This window comes from Lissotriton helveticus, chromosome 12, assembly GCF_964261635.1.
Source record: "Lissotriton helveticus chromosome 12, aLisHel1.1, whole genome shotgun sequence".
Lineage (NCBI taxonomy): Eukaryota > Metazoa > Chordata > Amphibia > Caudata > Salamandridae > Lissotriton > Lissotriton helveticus.
Genome location: NC_136073.1, coordinates 427,059,304 through 427,078,804, shown reverse-complemented (window position 1 = coordinate 427,078,804; position 19,501 = coordinate 427,059,304). Strand labels below are relative to the sequence as shown.

The window sequence follows — 19,501 nt, the reverse complement described above, 5'->3', positions numbered from 1 at the left end:
GGAATGGGTTACTGAGTGTCCCTCGGTCCTTCAATGTTGGAATGGGTTACTGAGTGTCCCTCGGTCCTTCAGTGTTGGAATGGGTCACTGAGTGTCTCTCGGTCCTTCAGTGTTGGAATGGGTCACTGAGTGTCTCTCGGTCCTTCAGTGTTGGAATGGGTCACTAAGTGTCCCTCGGTCCTTCAGTGTTGAAATGGGTCACTGAGTGTTCCTCTGTCCTTCAGTGTTGAAAAGGCTCACTGAGTGTCACTAAGGCCTTCAGGGTTGGAATGGGTCACTGAGTGTCCATCGGTACTTCAGTGTTGGAATGCGTCACTGAGTGTCCCTCGGTGTTGGAATGGGTCACTGAGTGTCCCTCGGTCCTTCAGTGTTGGAATGGGTCACTGAGTGTCCCTCAGTCCGTCAGTGTCTGAATGGATCACGGAGTGTCCCTCGGTCCTTCAGTGTTGAAATGGGTCACTGAGTGTCCCTCGCTCCTTCAGTGTTGGAATGGGTCACTGAGTGTCCCTCAGTCCTTCAGTGTCTGAATGGATCGCTGAGTGTCCCTCGGTCCTTCAGTGTTGGAATGGGTCACTGGGTGTCCCTTGGTCCTTCAGTGTTGGGATTGGTCACTGAGTGTCCCTTGGTCCTTTAGTGTTGGAATGGGTCACTGAGTGTCCATCGGTCCTTCAGTGTTTGAATGGGTCACTGGGTGTCACTCGGTCCTTCAGTGTCGAAATGGGTGACCGAGTGTCCCTCGGTACTTCAGTGCTGGAGTGGGTCACTGAGCGTCCTTCAGTCCTTCGGAGTGTCCCTCAGTCCTTCAGTGTTGGATGGGTCACTGAGTGTCCCTCGGTCCTTCTGTGTCTGAATGGATCACTGAGTGTCCATCGGTCCTTCAGTGTCTGAGTGGGTCACTGAATGTCACTCGGTCCTTCTGTGTTGGAATGAATCACTAAGTGTCGCTCGGTACTTCAGTGTTGGAATGGGTCACTGAGTGTCCCTCGGTCCTTCGGTGTTGGAATGGGTCACTGAGTGTCCCCCGGTCCTTCGGTGTTGGAATGGGTCACTGAGTGTCCCTCTGTCCTTCAGTGTTTGAATGGGTCATTGAGTGTCCCTCTGTCCTTCAGTGTTGGGATGGGTCACTGAGTGTCACTCGGTCCTTCAGTGTTGGAATAACTCACTGAGTGTCTCTCGGTCCTTCAGTGTTGGAATGGGTCACTGAATGTCCATCGGTCCCTCAGTGTTGGAATGGGTCACTGGGCGTCACTCCGTCCCTCAGTGTTGGAATGGGTTACTGAGTGTCCATCGGTCCTTCAGTGTCTGAATGGATCACTGAGTGTCCATCGGTCCTTCAGTGTCTGAGTGGGTCACTGAATGTCACTCGGTCCTTCTGTGTTGGAATGAATCACTAAGTGTCCCTCGGTACTTCGGTGTTGGAATGGGTCACTGAGTGTCCCTCGGTCCTTCGGTGTTGGAATGGGTCACTGAGTGTCCTTCGGTGTTTGAATGGGTCATTGAGTGTCACTTGGTCCTTCAGTGTTGGAATGGCTCCCTGAGTGTCACTCGGTCCTTCAGTGTTGGAATGGGTCACTGAATGTCCATCGGTCCCTCAGTGTTGGAATTGGTCACTGGGTGTCACTCCTTCCCTCAGTGTTGGAATGGGTTACTGAGTGTCCATCGGTCCTTCAGTGTTGGAATGTATCACTGAGTGTCCATTGGTCCTTCAGTGTTGGAATGGCTCATTGAGTGTCACTCGGTCCTTCAGTGCTGGAGTGGGTCACTGAGCGTCCCTCAGTCCTTCAGTGTTGGAATGGGTCACTGAGCGTCCCTCAGTCCTTCAGTGTTGGAATGGGTCACTGGGTGTCACTCGGTCCTTCAGTGTTGGAATGGGTCACTGAGTGTCCATCTGTCCTTCAGTGTTGGAATGGGGCACTCACTGAGTGAGTGTCACTCGGTCCTTCAGTGTTGGAATGGGTCACTGGGTGTCACTCGGTCCTTCAGTGTTGGAATGTGTCATTGAGTGTCCATCGGTCCTTCGGTGTTGGAATGTGTCACTGAGTGTCCATTGATCCTTCGGTGTTGGAATGTGTCACTGAGTGTCCCTTGGTCCTTCGGTGTTGGAATGGGTCACTGAATGTCCACCGGTCCTTCAGTGTTGGAATGGGTCACTGGGTGTCACTCGGTCCTTCAGTGCTGGAGTGGGTCACTGAGCGTCCCTCCGTCCTTCAGTGTTGGAATGGGTCACTGGGTGTCACTCGGTCCTTCAGTGTTGGAATGGGTCACTGAGTGTCCCTTGGTCCTTCAGTGATGGAATGGGGCACTCATTGAGTGTAACTCGGTCCTTCAATGTTGGAATGGGGCACTCAGTGAGAGTCCTTCAGTGTTGGGCTATAAGTTGCAAGGCTCCTGGCCGCTAAGTGCTAGGATCTGCAAGTGACGTTTCAGAGCCGCAGCATTGGGTGTATTGGTGTTTTGACCATTTTACAATCTTATTGCTACCTCCCAGGGCATAAACCATACCTCGTTTTTTCAAAGCCACTGACAGAAGCAATCAATTATGCTTTTGGATTTCTTTGTTGCCCGAAGAAGAGACCTATTTGTTGTTTACGTTATCAGCATTAATTGAATGTGTCTTTTCTCATGCAGCCATCAGAGAAGATCCGCATTGAAATCACGGCCTTAACTTTTAATGAGGACGCGGATGTTTTGCTGGATGACTCTATAAAAAGGCTGTTTGTGGAATGCAAATTTTGCAATTTGCCATCCGAGGAAACACCGGTGTCGCTTCCAAAACCAAAACGCGGACAGTGGATTCACTACAACCACAGCAACGGTAAGCTTAATCCACTTGAAACTGGCATAGCATTTTCACTGTTGAAATTATAACTTCTGAGCAAGGAACATAACAATTTGTGATGCCTCGAGGTATGAAAAAGCCACTTGTTTAAGGATCCATGTGTTGCATCCAAAGAAGTTTTGCGCATTTGGCCACACGATTGTCTTCCATAACCTGCATTCAGAGTTATTTTTTTAGAAAGTATTAAGTCAATAACTTGTACACACACGTATGGCTCCAAATTGAAAGAGATTTGCAGTTTTCTGGGAATTCATAGTAACAAACATGAAACACGACTGTTAGATTAATTGTTCCATCCCAAGTACACATCTACAGCCGCCTTTTTGAGAATAAAAAAAATATATATACATATATATGTATATGTATGTATGTATGTTTATGTGTGAATGGGCCAGAATAAAAAGCTTTGGGAAGGCTTCTGAATATCCAAAAAGGTGCGACCGTTGGGTTTACTTTACCTTTCCAAAAGCTACCCCGGTGCCTCCTCCTAATTACATTCTTCTACCCCTAAACCTAATCCTGCTAAATGCAGATGTTCCATGATACTTAGGGGTGGATTTCTAGGAAGTGGACCATCCACCCAAAAGTGGGAGGTATCTTATCTGCCCTGTTGCGGGTGTATTGGTGTCTGTCATTCTAAATAGGGTGAGCGGGGGCATCTGCCACTTTTTTGCTAATGTCCCGCGTTTGCTAAATTTTAAAACCGGCCCAAAGTCTCATCGAAGGTTGTGAATACTTATTGAACTGCAATTTGTACATGCATAAGTGTATTTTGCACATCCACGCTACACTGAGTAACTTGGCTGGGTTCCTTTAGTCTGCTGTATAAGTTATACCTTGCATTCCGGAGTGTGCAAGTTACATGATGTTGCCGATATCTGATATTAGGATGAATTAGACACAGACCAACACCACTTAAATATAAATATCTTGGACCTCTGGAGCTAAGCACATAAATTCATACTTACCCTTCCCAACCCATTCTTTGGTGTTATCTTTTCCATGCTTTATTATGTTTTTTTAAAATGCTCTTTGTTTTATTGCTGTTGTCATGATATACATAAAACAAAATCAGGAATCAATTCTCTGTTCTCCATGATTTTACATATCAGCAGTCAAAATAACTGTCCCCAAATTCCTCCCCCCCCCCCCATCCTCCCACTCACTGTTGATTATTAATATTTCGGCCATCCCTTCCATTCACATGACACAATACGATCCCAGGTTGCAATTGTACTAGCACTCCAATACACATATCCAATGCCTCCAGTTCTTGACATTCTGTCTCTGATCAAACCTTCCACCCAAATCGACCAATCCCCGCTTGAGTGCTCAAGTGGCAATGCTTTTTAATGTGTTTGTGCGTATAAATCAATGTCATTAAATTATCTAGTCATTGTATTGATTCTGAACTATTTGTTATATGCTCTTATTGATATGTATATGAATTTTCCTCAGTGTGTTGCAATCAGTGTGTTGCGATCCAGACACTCCTGGTTTTGATATGTTTATGGTAACAACGCTTTGCTCCAATACTTTTTTTTTTTAATTATGAGTTAATCCAATACGCGGTTTGAAAACGTGGAGGGTTTACATTTACATTTTTAGATGCAAAAGATACTGTGTTTAGCCGCCCTTTCATCTCCTTGTGGCACAGAGCTATGACATTAGAAAGGTAAGGAATAAATTAATGCTATTTGTACATGCCTCCCACAGTTAGGATTTTCTCATCTGTTCACCTATATAGGAAGCATTGAAGTGTGTTTGATGTGGTTTTCAAGGGGACAAACTGAAACAGACACAAACTACCCATGGTGCTAGAGCTATTTATACTTCTTTGTATTGTTTTTTAAGTACAAATTACACGCCAGATGTACTTCTGTTTAAGGTTTGCAGTGCAGTGCTGCATTGCATTACATTGTGAATCTTGAACAGGTTGTTCCAAAACAGAATCTACAGTGTCAGTAATGGACAGCCCCCTGTCTGAGTGCAATTCTCCAGCATGACCCATGAATAATTATTGTTTGTTTCACTCACCTGAGGCCCTGTAGAAGTTCTCTGATTTGTACTTCCCACTTGCTTTAGGTGTGGTGGACCGGGGCACTCTTTGCAAACTTTGCTGCAGCACTCACTCCCATTGTTACCACCTTGGCATTGATATCCCAGCACGGCCCCTTAGACTGCTACTTCTGCTCCATCGCCTTAATTTCTAGAATGGGCTCATCCTTTATAGTTGTGAGCTATGCTGGGGTTTCCCCTTTTTTTATACTGAGGTTTCTTTTCTAAGGCTCCCCTGAAAGACAGGCAGGAGGGAGACCCTGTAGAGGTAGCGCTCAATGGCTCACAACAGGCGGGTGGGGCGATGCAGGCCGGAAATGCCATCCCAGTTGCCCTCTCCGCCTGCAATGCTGGACAATCTACCTACGAACATGGCCTGCGCACTGCCTGGTATGCCTGCGGACAAATATGCGGGGGCAGCCCATCGGCAGCAGAACTAGACTTGATCCTGCAGGCGATACCAAAGACCAGACCAGCATTGGAGAGGAAAGTTGATACAATAGCTGCAGACCTTGGGTTATTACACGCTGCTCAGCTGAAATTAGCAGGTTGATTAAAAGAGTGAAGCAGTCATCCGAGAACTTCTTCCACAAACGTAGGACATCACCAAATGAATTCAGGACTTTGATGAGCGAGTACACTTTCTGGAGGGCAGGTGTAGGATGCCGAGGGGTGCTTCCAGCAGAACACTATCCAAATAGTGGGGCTGCTGGAAGGAGCGGAGGGTGCTGAGCCCACTGCTTTTATTGAGAACTGGTTTTCCTCACAAGTCGCCCTGACAGGCCTCTTCCCCCTCTACATTGTGGAACACACTCAACTGGTGCCATGTGGTGTCCCCCGCCACTGGTTCCTAAGTATACTTCACTTCAAGGATAAGAGCACCCTCCTGAGAGTCACCTGGCAGGCCAACCCAATTGTCCTGCAAGAATGCGGTGGTCATGCTATTTCCCAACTACACCATTGCAGTGCAAAGTCTTTCTGCTTCTTTTCCCAGAGTAAAATGCAAGTTTCAAGAGTTTGGACTTAAGTACGTCTTGCTCTTCCCCGCTAAACAAAAAATCGGGGCAAATCAAAGCACATTCTTCTTTATGGAGTCAACGATGCCTGGGATTGGGTTGAAAAATATCAAAACACCCCTGAGCAAGATACTGCTGCCCCACGGACCCAGAACCGTTCAGCTGGTGCTGAGTGCCGTGCTCTGGTCAGGGCATCCCCTGCCCCTTCTAGCACTCCCTCACCATTGCAATCGCAATTAGAGAGTCTTTCAGCCTTGACCACAGCGTCTAGGCTGTGAGACGTTGGCTGCAACAAGGATCCTAATGACTGCTTTTTCGGACAAAGACTCAATTCCCTCTAGGTCCTGATCAGTGATACCACCATCCATAACCTCTCAAACTGCTCATGCAATCACCTAATGTCATAGCCTGCTCACCACCCTGTTCAAAACACTTAACGACAGCCCACACCATGGGACATATCTGACACTGAATATCTCCAATGCAGCTCGGTCTTCCCTTTGGCTACACTGTAGACACTCTTGATCCTGTATGGCCACCTGTCCTGTGACCCGTCCTTGAGACCCACCATTAGAGTATCCTTCTTGTGTGGCACCTTACCTGAAGGAGTGGGTAGTGTTATGGCACTGAGTACTCTGGAAATGCTAGGGGGGCCACTATTATGGATTTGACCCACAACCCCTTTTAGGTGTATAACTGTTGTGATTGATACAGATTGGAGGTATACGTTAGTGGAGGGTGTCCTGGATGGCACTGCAATGCTCCTGGACAGCGTTTACTCTCCCAGTACTGGAAAACCACAGTTTCTTATTGAACTGTCGCTTTATCTCGCTCTCTGGGCACATCTTCCATGGAGGACTTTAATTGTGTGTTGAATGTGCACTTAGATAGGTCACACCTCCCCGCCCCACATGCCCACAACAGCCGCCGCCACTTATCTTACACAATGGCTGTTACAGTATTCCACTGCAGACACCTAGAGGGCCTTTCACCCATATGAGAAGTAATTATCCTTCTAGTCCCCCTACTCTCACAACCTACATGTACGACTTGTTCGTTTTTTGTGCTCATCATCCATCCAACTCATAACAGCACAGCCATCTACGCTAGAGGACCAAGCCTCCAGGGACTTTTCAAAAGACTATAAGAAACTACTTTGCTGAAAATGTAGGTACTGCCAGCACTCACCTTATTTAATGGGATGCCTTCAAATCAGTTGTGAGCGGTCAATGTATACGCACAGTGGTGGGGGCACGTAATACAGTAGAGCGGAAACCATCTGACTTTGAACGTTCTCTGGGGGACCCTTGGGCTATCCGCAACCACGGGCGACTTCAAATGGGACCTTTATGCAACCAGTGAAAAACAAGCACAATTAATTGAGACATTATGATGCTTAGATTATAGGTCACACCTGGCTAAGATGCACGCTAAGGGAGACAAAGCAGGAAGGCTCTTGGCTGGTTGATAAAACAAGACACCTCTAATGCTCCCATCACTGCAATTCGCTTGCCAATCAGCCGTCTTCAGCCAGGATAGCTTGATTCCAGCGGTGTGGAGAGCATGGGACTCACGTCTGAGCATACCCATCCCACTCGGGGTGACAAATGCAAAAACAACAGTTGATGGACAGAATGCAGAATGCAGAACAATGTCATACATTCACCCCAGTACAGAGATCTGGGCCTAAATCCATCGTTTTTTTGCACTGCACACCACCCCAGTTCAGACATGGCCATATGCAAATCAGCCTTGACCCTGTGCCTCATGGGAACAGTCCAGCCCGAACTTCCAAGCCATGTCTTTCCTGGACCAGAATCAAGCATCCTAGGACCGGTTTCTGGCTATCAGCCGTCTTCATTGTGGTAGTAAATGCCTCCAGACAGGCCCTCCACAGATACAAGCTGGAATCCGGCCTTGGGGTCAATTGGATCAAATCGAGTTTGTTCTCCATGTGCCCTGAATGTCCCATACAGAGCCTGTTGGTGGATGATCACATGTTTAAGTGGAATGTTTCTACCTTTCGCTACCTCTGCATCAATATCTACCATGCCAGCAGAGACTTATTGGGCAGGAACATTATGCGAACAGTGTCTGGATTGTGAGCTCAAATTGCATTCTGGCTCTCCCCGTCTCTGTCGGTGCAGGGTTGTGTTGTGCTGACCAAAATGGTGATGCTATTGAGGATACTTTACTCTTTGTCTAACTTACCGATAGCAGTGCCGAAGAATCTTTTCCGCACCCTTAAAGCTATGTTATAAAACCTAATTTGGAACAATGGATGTCATAGAGTCTCTTTATCCATGCTGACACTCCCCACTGACTGAAGCGAACTGGATGCCCCAGACTTTGAACATTACTATCTAGTGGCACAGCTCCAGTCGCCTGTGTGCTGGCTGTTGGGTCGATGCCTATTGGAGGCAGGACATGCCAGAGGACTACTCTTCCAATGCGATCTGACAGCTCCATATACCCCACAAGCCCCTACTACCAGCCTCTAACAAATGTTTGCTACTGGGTTACGACAGCTATCTCGGAGCCCTAAACGTTATCCCCAACTTGAAGCCTTTCACACCAGAGTGCCCACTATGAGGCTTGCGCAGGTTCAGGATGACTGTCTTGGAAGAAGTGGCGACTGCATGGGCCAATGCCTAATCACCTGTTTGGGTGTTCTGTTTCAGAATGGGGTTTGACTCACTGATGGAGCAGTCTGGCCTCCTGGCGCGACACATTCTGTCTCATTTACACCTTCCTGCTCAGCTAGAGCACACCTGGGGCATCACCACCACGGAACCATTACACATCCATTAACACGCACAACGTACACGATAGGGGGCATTTATATAGTTGATCTCCTGGCTCGTCAAGGCTATCCCAGATACTAGATCGCTCCTGCTGACTGCGCTCCGTACTAGATGGGAGGAGGATGTTGGACTACCCTTCACATCAAAGGAGTGGGAGCGTGCCATTTCTCTTCCGTACCAAATCTCAAGGAATGCACTGTTCCAACAAATACTGCACAACATACTTCTCCAAACTTATCTGACACCACCTCGTATACATAGGATTTAGCCTACAGCCTCCTCTGACTGTCCGAGATGTGCCACCCCGCAGGCTGGTATTAAACACATGATCTGCGATTGTCTGACAGCCCAACACTTCTGGAATTCTTCAAATCAATGAGTGAGATATCTCCTCCTACATAGTTGCTCTAAAATTGTCTGACCCATGTAAATGTATGCTAAAAGATCAATGCAAATTATGTTAAAATAAAAAAATCTGAGAAGAGATTGGGAAGAGAAATGGTGGGCATCAAACTGTATACCAGGGAAATTACATTTAAACAAGCATTGAAAATGCAATAGGTCTTGCCTTTGATTAAGTTAAAGTCATTTGCTTAGCTAATGGTATTGTTTAGCAAAGCAAATGACTTTAACTTAATAAAAGGCGAGGCCTATTGCATTTTCAATGGTTGTTTTACACTTGAAGCCATAGTGAAATAAAGTCCTTTACACAGAATCACACAACGTCAGTCAACTGCAGAAGTTTGGATTAGGATGCATGATGGCAAGTAAAACAAGTTTAAAAAAAAAAACACTGGGAGGGGGAAGGAGAAACACGAGAGACGGCCTGTGGCCGTCAAAGTGAAAGTTTTTGAGTGTAAGCTCACCCAGCAATTAGAAGGCACTGTGTCACACCGCGGGTAAAACAAGTTTAAAAAAAAAAAAAAAACACTGGGAGGGGGGAGGAGAAACACGAGAGACGCCCTGCGGCCGCCAAAGTGAAAGTACGGCCGGCATTGCTGTGGGGAGGGGGAGGAGAAATGCGACACGCCTGGATATAGTGTGAAGCAGCAGGGGCCTTTGAAGTGAAGCTTCACTTCAAAGGTGTGGGAGGAGTGCGGCTCGGCTGAGCCAGAGCGCACGCTGGGGGAAGCTTGTGGGGCGGAGCGGGAAGAGCTGCAGGGGAACAGATGGCTGGCGATTTGATGCTGTGCACGCGCATTTTAGGTCAATGCGCTTGCGCATTGACCTAAAAGCGCACGGGCACAGCATCAAATCGCCAGTTAGTTAAAGTCTGTTTAAGCCCCTATAGTCTCGCTCCGCTCAATGCGCATGCGCATTGACAGGTCGCGGGACCTAAAAAGCATCAAGTACACTTTGAAAGTTAAGCTACCCATATTAATAATGTACCTGAAATGAAGAAAGGTGAGCACACCTCAATACTCTCTTCTTACTCCGTGCTTAACTGAGAAGTGCCTTTGTTTTACTTCTCAGTTCCTGTAAGATAATACGTATAGTACAGAAAGTCCACTCTTGATGTGTTAGCTATAGTGTGTATAGTACAGAAAGTCCTCTCTAGACATGGTAGCTATAGTGCATATAGTACAGAAAGTCCACTCTTGACGTGTTAGCTATAGTGCGTACAGTACGGAAAGTCCACTCTAGACATGGTAGCTGTAGTGCTTATAGTACAGAAAGTCCACTCTTGACGTGTTAGCTATAGTGCGCATAGTACAGAAAGTCAACTCTAGACATGGTAGCTGTGCTCCACTGAAACAAACATCAGAACTGGCTGAAAATCTACCGGAAACCTACCAATGATCTATATATGAACAGTTTGAAACAGGGCATCTCAAGGTTTGCCTTTCTCCCTAAAGCCAGTCAATCTGGACCAAAAGTTAGAACCATCCCCTTGTGATGCATGTTCATTGCCTGTGAGTGGCCATCTGTACTGCCTGCTTTGGTGTTCTAGCTGGCTCTTCTAAAGTGCAGCGTTCGCCAATCACTGGGGACTCGACCACCAACAGATTAGGAACAGCTGGGAATCATTATAAAGGGAACATACGTATGTAAGTCCTTGACTGAGTTGTAGATCTCAATTTTCAAGGAATTGTACATCAACACGGCACATGTTCTTTTCCTGTTGTGTCTTGGATCTACTAACATTCGAAATGAGGCTAACCTAAGTTTAAGTGTTAAAGAATAGGGTTTGGATTTCTCAATTAGAAACTGTGTTTGTGGTTGTAAAGTCTTTGTTGTACGAGGCACAGGTTTGAATTCCACAATATTATCTGTTGGAAGCCAGCAGAGATGTTACCCACCGTTTTCCCAATGTTTGACATCAAAGGGTGAAATAACAGCATTATTTCTTTCAGTCATCTTTAGGTATTGCCAGCCTCACGCTTGGAACTCTGGGTAGGTCTCCGGTTTAGGTGGAGAGCTTCTCTTGTTGATGCAGCGCCTCTGTGTTTAAGAGCTTTGCAATGACTATTTCATGTGTGATCTAACGTAAGACTGAAACGCTACCAGGTATTCATTGGAAGTCGTATACTAAATGCTAACTTAATGTACAGAACAGCTACTCTACTGCCGGGTCTGGTGGGTTAGTGGACTAATTTGTCCACTGTAGGGGCTTGAGTTGGACCTCATTGTCCCAGGTTCAAACCCCGGCGGGTCCACTTTCATCCTTCTGAAGGCGATAAAATGAGTACCACTGACTTGGCAAACAATAAACACATGTTATTCAGCCCCAAAATACCCTTCGAGGTGAACACGCTCTGTTACTGTTTGAAATCACGCTGACTTCTTTTCAAACAGGAGTTAAAATGTACATTGTACTTTGCACGTTCATATTTATGAAAAAGATTGTCATTTTCCTTCTCCATTTATAACGTTCTCAATCTAATACATAAATTGGAGTACACACTACGAGGTTTATGTCCGGGTTGGCAGACTATACTCCTTCCTGGTCGGTCAGTAGAGGGATCTACCATCTGACCTGTGAGAGGACGGCTGCCGTGCTTGGTGTGCCATTCTCTGCCAGGCAGGCAGAAACCTGTGCCTTTGGGAGAGCGGCCGCCACAGCAGCTCTTTGATGTGTGGGCGCTATATTCAGTGCCCCTGCACAGTACCTTTCTTAGAAAATAAATTCCCAAAGCAGGACAAAGCAAAACAACTAATGACTCTGAACCGCGAGGTGTTTTTCCCCAGTCTTGGGCATAAATTCCAATTTGGCACCACCAGACTTTCTGTGGCAGTCCTAAATATAAAAAAGTACGTTGGCACGTCACCCTCGATAGTGCGGATGGACTGATATCCATTGACTGGCGGCTCAGTGTCGGTCTGGCTCCGGTCAGAGGTTTCCGCCAGAGGGTGTGCTGGTACAAACGTGGCCGCTCCCTTCTAAATAAAGAAGGGGCAGTACAGAATTGGTGGGCAGGGACTCTCCCAGCGTGTGGTGGAGTACCCTGCCCGCCAAACTCTATGCTCCTCGATCAGCAATACATTCTGGAGCACCTATGGTTTTTCATTAGGATTATGTGCCCCTCCAGTTCATGTACCTACACGAAATGTGAAGCAAATATTTAGTCTTGACTTTCACATTTTTGATGACAAGTGAATTAATAAACTCATCAGACCATTGTTACCTGAAGCTATAGTTCATTTCAACACTTCTACATTATTCGATTCATTCTACAGTGTTGCACCGACTCAAAGTCAGTTTTATTAATCACTTTATGTGGCTCATGACTCCTTTTCTCTCTAGTTTCTTTTCATAACCACTTTCTTGCGATTCCCGAATTCGCCACCATTTTACCTGCCATTTGCAGAGGAACCATTATACCTCTTTAACTCTGGAAGTACTTTCATCCCATTTCCTTCTTGTAGTTCGACCCTGGTGTGTCACTCGGTATTTACAACGTCTTAAGCAAAAGAACTATAAAACATATAGCACCAAAAGCCGTTTAATTCCTTCCCTGCCTCAGCACGACTTATCACTCACATGTCGGCCAGTTATTTTGTCTTCAGGCATCAGCTTGTCAGTTTTTTAGACGACAGACATTTTGCCATCAAGTACAAGTTTTTGATTTTAATGAAATATGTGTTAGTCACCAGTCAGTAGCTTGATTGTTTTCTAAAGAAGTGGCATGTTCAGCTGCCTTGCATTTAAAGATTCTACCCCACATGCCCAGGTGACAGCTTGCATATATTGGCATAATTCAAAAGAAATACCTTACATTATATTTGGTAAAAGTAAAACTTTATCTCTAGTGTTTAGAAACAACATATGGGTGTTATGAAGCAATATCTTTTTTTATTATTGTCATGCCACCATTATGCCAAAGCCACCATCTTACCAGGGGTTAAACTATTAATGACACAGATGCCTGCCGTGCTAATCATGGGCATCATAATTCCAGGGATGGCCACTGTTATGACATGGGTGGCCACAAATAGGCCAAGGATTCCCACACTATGCCAAGATTGACCACCCACATGCCGTGGCCGTATACCATGACGGAGAGCTGTGTATATGTTCCTACTCTTATGCTAGAGGCAGCAATCACTATGTTAGCAGGGATGGTCATAACTGAACCAAAGATGCCACATTATGCCATGAATGAGTCTGTTTAGCCTTGGGGCACTATCATGCCATGGGTGGCCACCACCATGGCAGGATTGACTATGATCTCCATTGTACCTGGAATCGTCACCATTGTGTGAAAGGTAATGTCCCTCTATCAGGAGAGGCACCCGATGCTATCGGTGGCCCTGAGACCAGGTGTTGTTGCCAAGGAAAGATAATGGCTACCAGGGAGCTACATCACAATAGGCACGCTCACGCTCAGTAGTGGGGGTCCATGCACTGGCACATACTACCTGCTCTGCTTGGCATCCAGCATACTCCTGTGATCTGCTGTCTATAATGAAATTTGAGTTGATCCATCTACTCCTGGTGTCTCTTTTTCACCACCGCCACACACATTGTAACAGGCAGCCTTCAAGATGACCAACCACAATGCGGTTGAACTGGCCCTGGATGAGTTTTGCCTCCATGAGCTACTACTGGCAGTATTGCATGTACAAGGCTTTTGCGATTCCCAGTTCTATTCTTTGGTCTCCGACACTAGTACACATTTCAGATCTGGGAGAGTAATCCTCTGGCATATCATGTTAGTGTGATTAACAGTACTTTTGTCTCGCCATTTCTTTATGAGGTTTAGCCCTGGGTGAAGTAAGACCCCGGGGCCTCTGGGCTGTGTACATATAAATGTAAATGTAAATGTAAATGTTTGTATTTTATATAGCGCACTTCTACCCGGAGGCCTCGTAGCGCTGTATTCATACCGCTGCGGAACCCATCCTGGCTTTCCTGTGAAATGTCCACTCCTGGGCACCCCCAAGGTGAGGCCAGGCATCCACAGCGCTGCTGGGGCCGTTGTGGAGATTAGGCAAGCTATTGCCCAGAGTCACAGAGTGGGACCCATGATTAGACTAGGCACCGAGGCGAGAATTATCAGGTCCGGGGAAATTGAGCCCAAGACCCGCCGAGGCGGGAATCGAACCCTGGTCCCGGGCCAGACCTCTGCATCAGAGTCTGCCGCTCTAACCATTGAGCCACACTTCTCCACATTGATCATCACCTGAGGGCCACAGGCAAACCAACTAACATGACTGAGAGAAATAGCATTAAAAAGTACACAATACAACAAAAAGTATAACACTGATCACCTTGAACCAGGAATTCTACCCAGAAAACTTCTTATGTACTGTAGAAGAACTGCCTTTCAACGATGCTTTGATAACACTTATGCCTGCTGTCCATTGATCATATTGGGTGTTGCACTGCTGTGGTCCACCTTCATAATGGAAGGAGTAAAGTAAGCACACACCTAGATGAAATGGACAACGCGCAATGATAACATTGAAGCTTAGACAATGACAGGGACAATAAACCAAGATGGACATCATTTTGTTTGAGGGCTGTATTGGTGATATTGTTGAGTTATCTGTCATTGATCTCTTGCTTTTTGCTGGCCAAAGCTGGGCCCCATTGTTCAAAGTTCAGTTCTTAGACATACTTCTTGAGTCTGACATGTCTTCGAGCCCTCAAATAACCAATCCTGTGCAGAACTGTTTTTGACCTTGTGGGCACAGAAGAATATTTTACCATGTCTTGTCTGAAATGCGATAGGAGTTGAAATGGAGTCCTGCTCAATATCGGACTCAATTATTCTGACACTTTGTATGTAGGGCTCCAACTTTATGAACTAAAATACTTGCAGGCAGTCATAGTAGCTCATATTAAAAAATGACATGAGATATCCAGGGTGCAAAGAGCCTTGTGTCGACTCCCCATTAAGCAATGGGTATGATTTAACCCCTTCGATGCTCATGACGGAACGGTTCCGTCATGAGCATCGGTCGAGCTGTGCTTATGACGGAACCGTTCCGTCATGACCACGCCCGTTTTCATTAGGGCTCCGCACCGGGGGGAATCGGGGCCGCACGGAAGAGGTTAAGATCACCTGGTTGGAGAGTAAGGGTTTTCATTATTCCTGCCCAGTCCATATTCACGTTATAATAGGGATCCACATCCCGACAAAACATTTAGGATCCTCGGATCAGACTTTTCTCAGGGTGCCCTTATAAGATACCAAACAAATGTCTGGCTGGTCTGGAATTATGTACCACCTTCTCTCGGACAGTGGCTGTCACTTGAAACTTTTGGAAACTACCAAACCCTGCTCTTTTCTACGCTCGCTGTTTTTTAAAAAAAGTTTCGTAAATAGCTCCAAACAATTGTATATTCTGGTAGGAGCGCTATAACAGGTTTATTACACATTCACAAATAATGTACCTGCATTTCTTCCTTGCTGAGATGAATCCCTGCTGCCTACCTCTTTGCATTGGAGAGCTGACCTGTTGTTTTCATCACCATAAAGCTAGAAATGACCTGATGAGCCAGGGAGATGTGGCATTGGAATGGACCTACTATGATGTCACAATGGCCACTGGGGCCACCATTGTGGCGTTCATTTTAAGACCTTTACTTGTCACTTTCTCCCATGTCAAATATGTAAAATGGTATAAATCAAATATAACGCACATCTAGAGATGAGGAATTACAAGGTAAGACTTTTAACGTTTGCTATTCCCCCATAATTATATGGAAATAAAGGCTTAGTCAGTTGAATTTATTGTGTACTTAAAGGTGACTATTTTGTAATTGGATAGCATTCCCTGTCATTAGGTTACATTTCTCAAGTTGCTCCAGAATGTATTCCTGTTTAGGTCTTTATTCTTGCAGAGAAATGCATTTGCTTCTCATTTCCATTACATTATGCACATGACCAATAAAACCACCTGATTAGTTGCAGTTCAGCTTCAAAGAGGACTGTCATTTTTCAGTGCAAGCTTAAAAGAGCAAGTGTTCACATTTGAGGCCTCATTAAACAGGAAATAACTGATGTGTATTTGAATAGGAATAAATTGAGGGGCCATAAAAAATTCAGAAGTTAATAGCACATCTGTTTGCGACTGCAGAAGGCAAACAAGTATAACAACATACTGGCTACATTTCAGCAGGCGTTGAAAATGAAATTCATTACTGTAGGCAATGTGTTGTCCAGCAGGGCCACCCAGAAGTGAGTAATGGCTCTGAGCTTCTCCGAAGAGTTTCCTGCGTGGATTCTCACTGTCCTGACACTGAGTGGCCACCCTTCTTGTAGAGAGTTCACTCTCTTGAGTGTATCAAGAAGTCACCTACTTAAATCGGACTTCCTAAGTGTGTAAATATTTCACTTGCATGCTCATTCAGACCTTTGGGGAAAGGACTGAAGTGTGCAATATCAGCATTACTGCACATTTCTACCATTACGTGAGTTAAAGAAGTGTGGTAATTCTGCATTTAGTCAAGTGCAGGTGGAAAGAAGGTGCAGAAAAAATGGAGCAACAATTGGACGTCAATGGATAGAACCAAGCAGCAACATTATTACTGCTTGGGGAGATTAGCCCTGGGTTTTGTGTAGAATTGTAAATGAGTCTGCCAAGGTATCTGGGTTTAGCTGCAGTCATATTAATGCTGGCAACCTGCTCTAGAATGCACAGATACTGTAACACATTAGTTGCATTGTCAGCTGTTCCCATTGTTGGTCCAAGAGAGCTGGATTGTGCCATATTCTGTAAGAACTCACACAGCAATGGGGCGACCCAATATTCCCCTAGGTGGCTGGGTATGTATGCAATTCAAACACAAATAATATTATATATAATATATCGTTCATATAATTCATTGAGATGTAGTTCATTTAGAAATAATCATTCTTAATTTAATTCCATGTGCATAAATCAACCAAATGTTCCACAAATATTATTGGACAAGGTTATATCAAAGACTCAAAACTGTTGGCCCAATCCTTTCAATGCAGTGGTTGGAGATCTGGCTGACAACATCCAGGCCCCCACGGGTAACAAATGACCCAGTCCGCCGCCTCCTGTCATTACAAGACCCCTTTCGATTGCCCTCAGCAGTACAACATCACCTGTCAGGAGGATGGATGTGTTATTTCCTCCACGGCTGGCAAGGCATCACATTGGAGAGATGGGTGCTTCGAATTGTCCCGCATGGCTACACCCTACCTTTTCTTTCCATCTTTCCAAACATACCACTTACACCGCAACAGTTATCTGAAGACCACTTGTACATTCTCAAATAAGAAGTTCAAGCTCTCTTGGAGAAGGGAACTATAAACAGGGTGCCAGCAACAAAAGTCGGGATTGGTTGCTACTCCTGTTACTTTATGGTACCAAAGAAGGATGAAGTACTTCATTCTATTTTAGATATCTGCCCCTTAACTTCTTCCTCAAGAATGACAAGTTTAAGATTCTCACTCTGGCCCAAGTTTAGTCTGCCTGGTAACTAAGAAACTGGAGGATGGCTTTGGAGCTACAGGATTTCCGCATCCCTATCTTTCAGTCCCACAGACAGTATCTTTGGTTCCAAGAAGGCCATGAGCACTTTCAGTTCTGCGTACTCCCGCTGGGCATTACCTGTGGGTATACATGAAAGTGATTAGTGTACAATGCTTTTCTTCTGAGGTTGGGAATACCCGTCTTCCCCTACCTCAACTACTGGCTACTGAATGCAGGCTCATCTAAAACAGTTGTGGGCCACTTCCAGACGACAGCATATCTATTAACTTTGCTGAGATTCTCCGTAATGTGCTGAAGTCACATACGACTACTTTGCAGAGACGCCCTTTCTTCGGAGCCATCCTGAACACAGTTTTGAGCCTTTCCTCCACCTCAACGGGTCTGGTACACACAGGTTTTGATACCTATGTTTCACCCTTGACATTGTAGGTTTATTTCTGTTTCTGGATGCAAATGTTAAATTATTTAGAATTCACAAAAGATATCCATGAGTATTACGGAAAATATTAAACAACCAAAGGCAGCATTTTTTTGTGAATTACAAATTCAGTTCTTCCAAAGACAATTTTGTATGCGTATTTAAGTGATGTAACCATGTAACCTGTAACTCGCTGTAACTCATGTAAAGCGCTCTGATACCCCCGGGTCTAGCCAGCGCTATATAAAACTTTTCAAATAAATAAATTGTACAACGGCTGCACTTGCACATGTGAAAAAACCTTCTCATAGTGTATTTTCACTTTTGAGAAAAAGCTTTACCCCCATAGATAAACTATTTTCCCTGAAACCACACGTGTTAGGGGTGTTTCCTTCCCATTCCAATCCTAGAAACCTATTCACTCCTGCCCACAATAAAAGTGAATCTCCACTTGCTGACTTACTGGAGGATAGGTTCTGGACACCTTTGTAAATGCCCACAAGCTGGTGACTGATTACGACTTTGGCGGTGCGGGAGTGGGCCGCCTCGCCTCCACCGTGTCCCAGCAACCCTAAAGGTCACTGCCGGCCGCGCTCCAGATGACAGGTATTTTTGTATTCTGGCAGGCGGTCCTTTGGCGTTCCCATGGTGGTGCCTTTAAAAAGGCACCGCAATAGGAACGTCAAAGGTTGTTCCTGCACTGTTAAGTCCATGCCATGTAGGAACAGGGGGTACATGCACACAGGGGGCACACCATGTGCCCCCTGCATGCATACCGAGGCGCAGAGGCACAAAGAGGCACTGAAGGGCCCCCTTTGTTTTCTCACCATCAAACTTTTCAGGCCACGCTCACCGCCGCGAAAAGTGAGGCATAGAGGAAATTCGTCATACACTTAGTGGTGCCTCAGCGGCACCACCAAGCATATCCCGGCCTCAGGACCATTGCGCCACTGACGGGGATCACAGAACCCCGGCGGTTGCAGCAGTCCCCTCACGGTCCAGCCGCTGCACTCTTAATGCGGCGGTCGGACCACTGGTGCAGCAGTCCATGCCCGCCACCGCACCTCCACCACGGGTTCGGTGGTCCCATGGACCGTTGAACTCGTAATCAGACCCTTGTTGAGTGTGCGCAAATGTTCCAAACGCCTCCCCACCTAAAACGCCCACCCTCCATTCCTGGGTGAGGATTTATTTCTGTGTTATTTCACCATACCGCAGGAGAGTGAGGTGAGGGCTGGGTGTGGTAATATGCAGAAGTAATTTTTTTACGAGCCCAAATATATTTCTTACCTATTTCTACATTTAATTTTTTTCTCTCAAAAGCCAAGCAATTTGAGTGTCTAAGTTATATTTACACAAACAAATGGCTTCATGAAGTTGACAATGTATCACAAATACTGTACGGGTATCCATTGGACGGAAAAATAAATTGTGCTAAAGGTAACTATTA

At 45.7% G+C, this 19,501-nt stretch overlaps 1 protein-coding gene across 4 annotated transcripts in view; it reads left to right on the top strand.

Annotated features, from left to right (window-relative positions):
* Positions 1-19,501, top strand: part of RPGRIP1L (RPGRIP1 like) — an 827,898-nt gene that overhangs the window by 671,236 nt on the left and 137,161 nt on the right. For all 4 annotated transcript variants that reach the window (XM_078668308.1, XM_078668309.1, XM_078668306.1 and 1 more), the window contains one exon: positions 2,629-2,815. In XM_078668308.1, the coding sequence (XP_078524434.1) occupies positions 2,629-2,815 (187 nt within the window). The remainder of the gene's footprint in view (positions 1-2,628; positions 2,816-19,501) is intronic.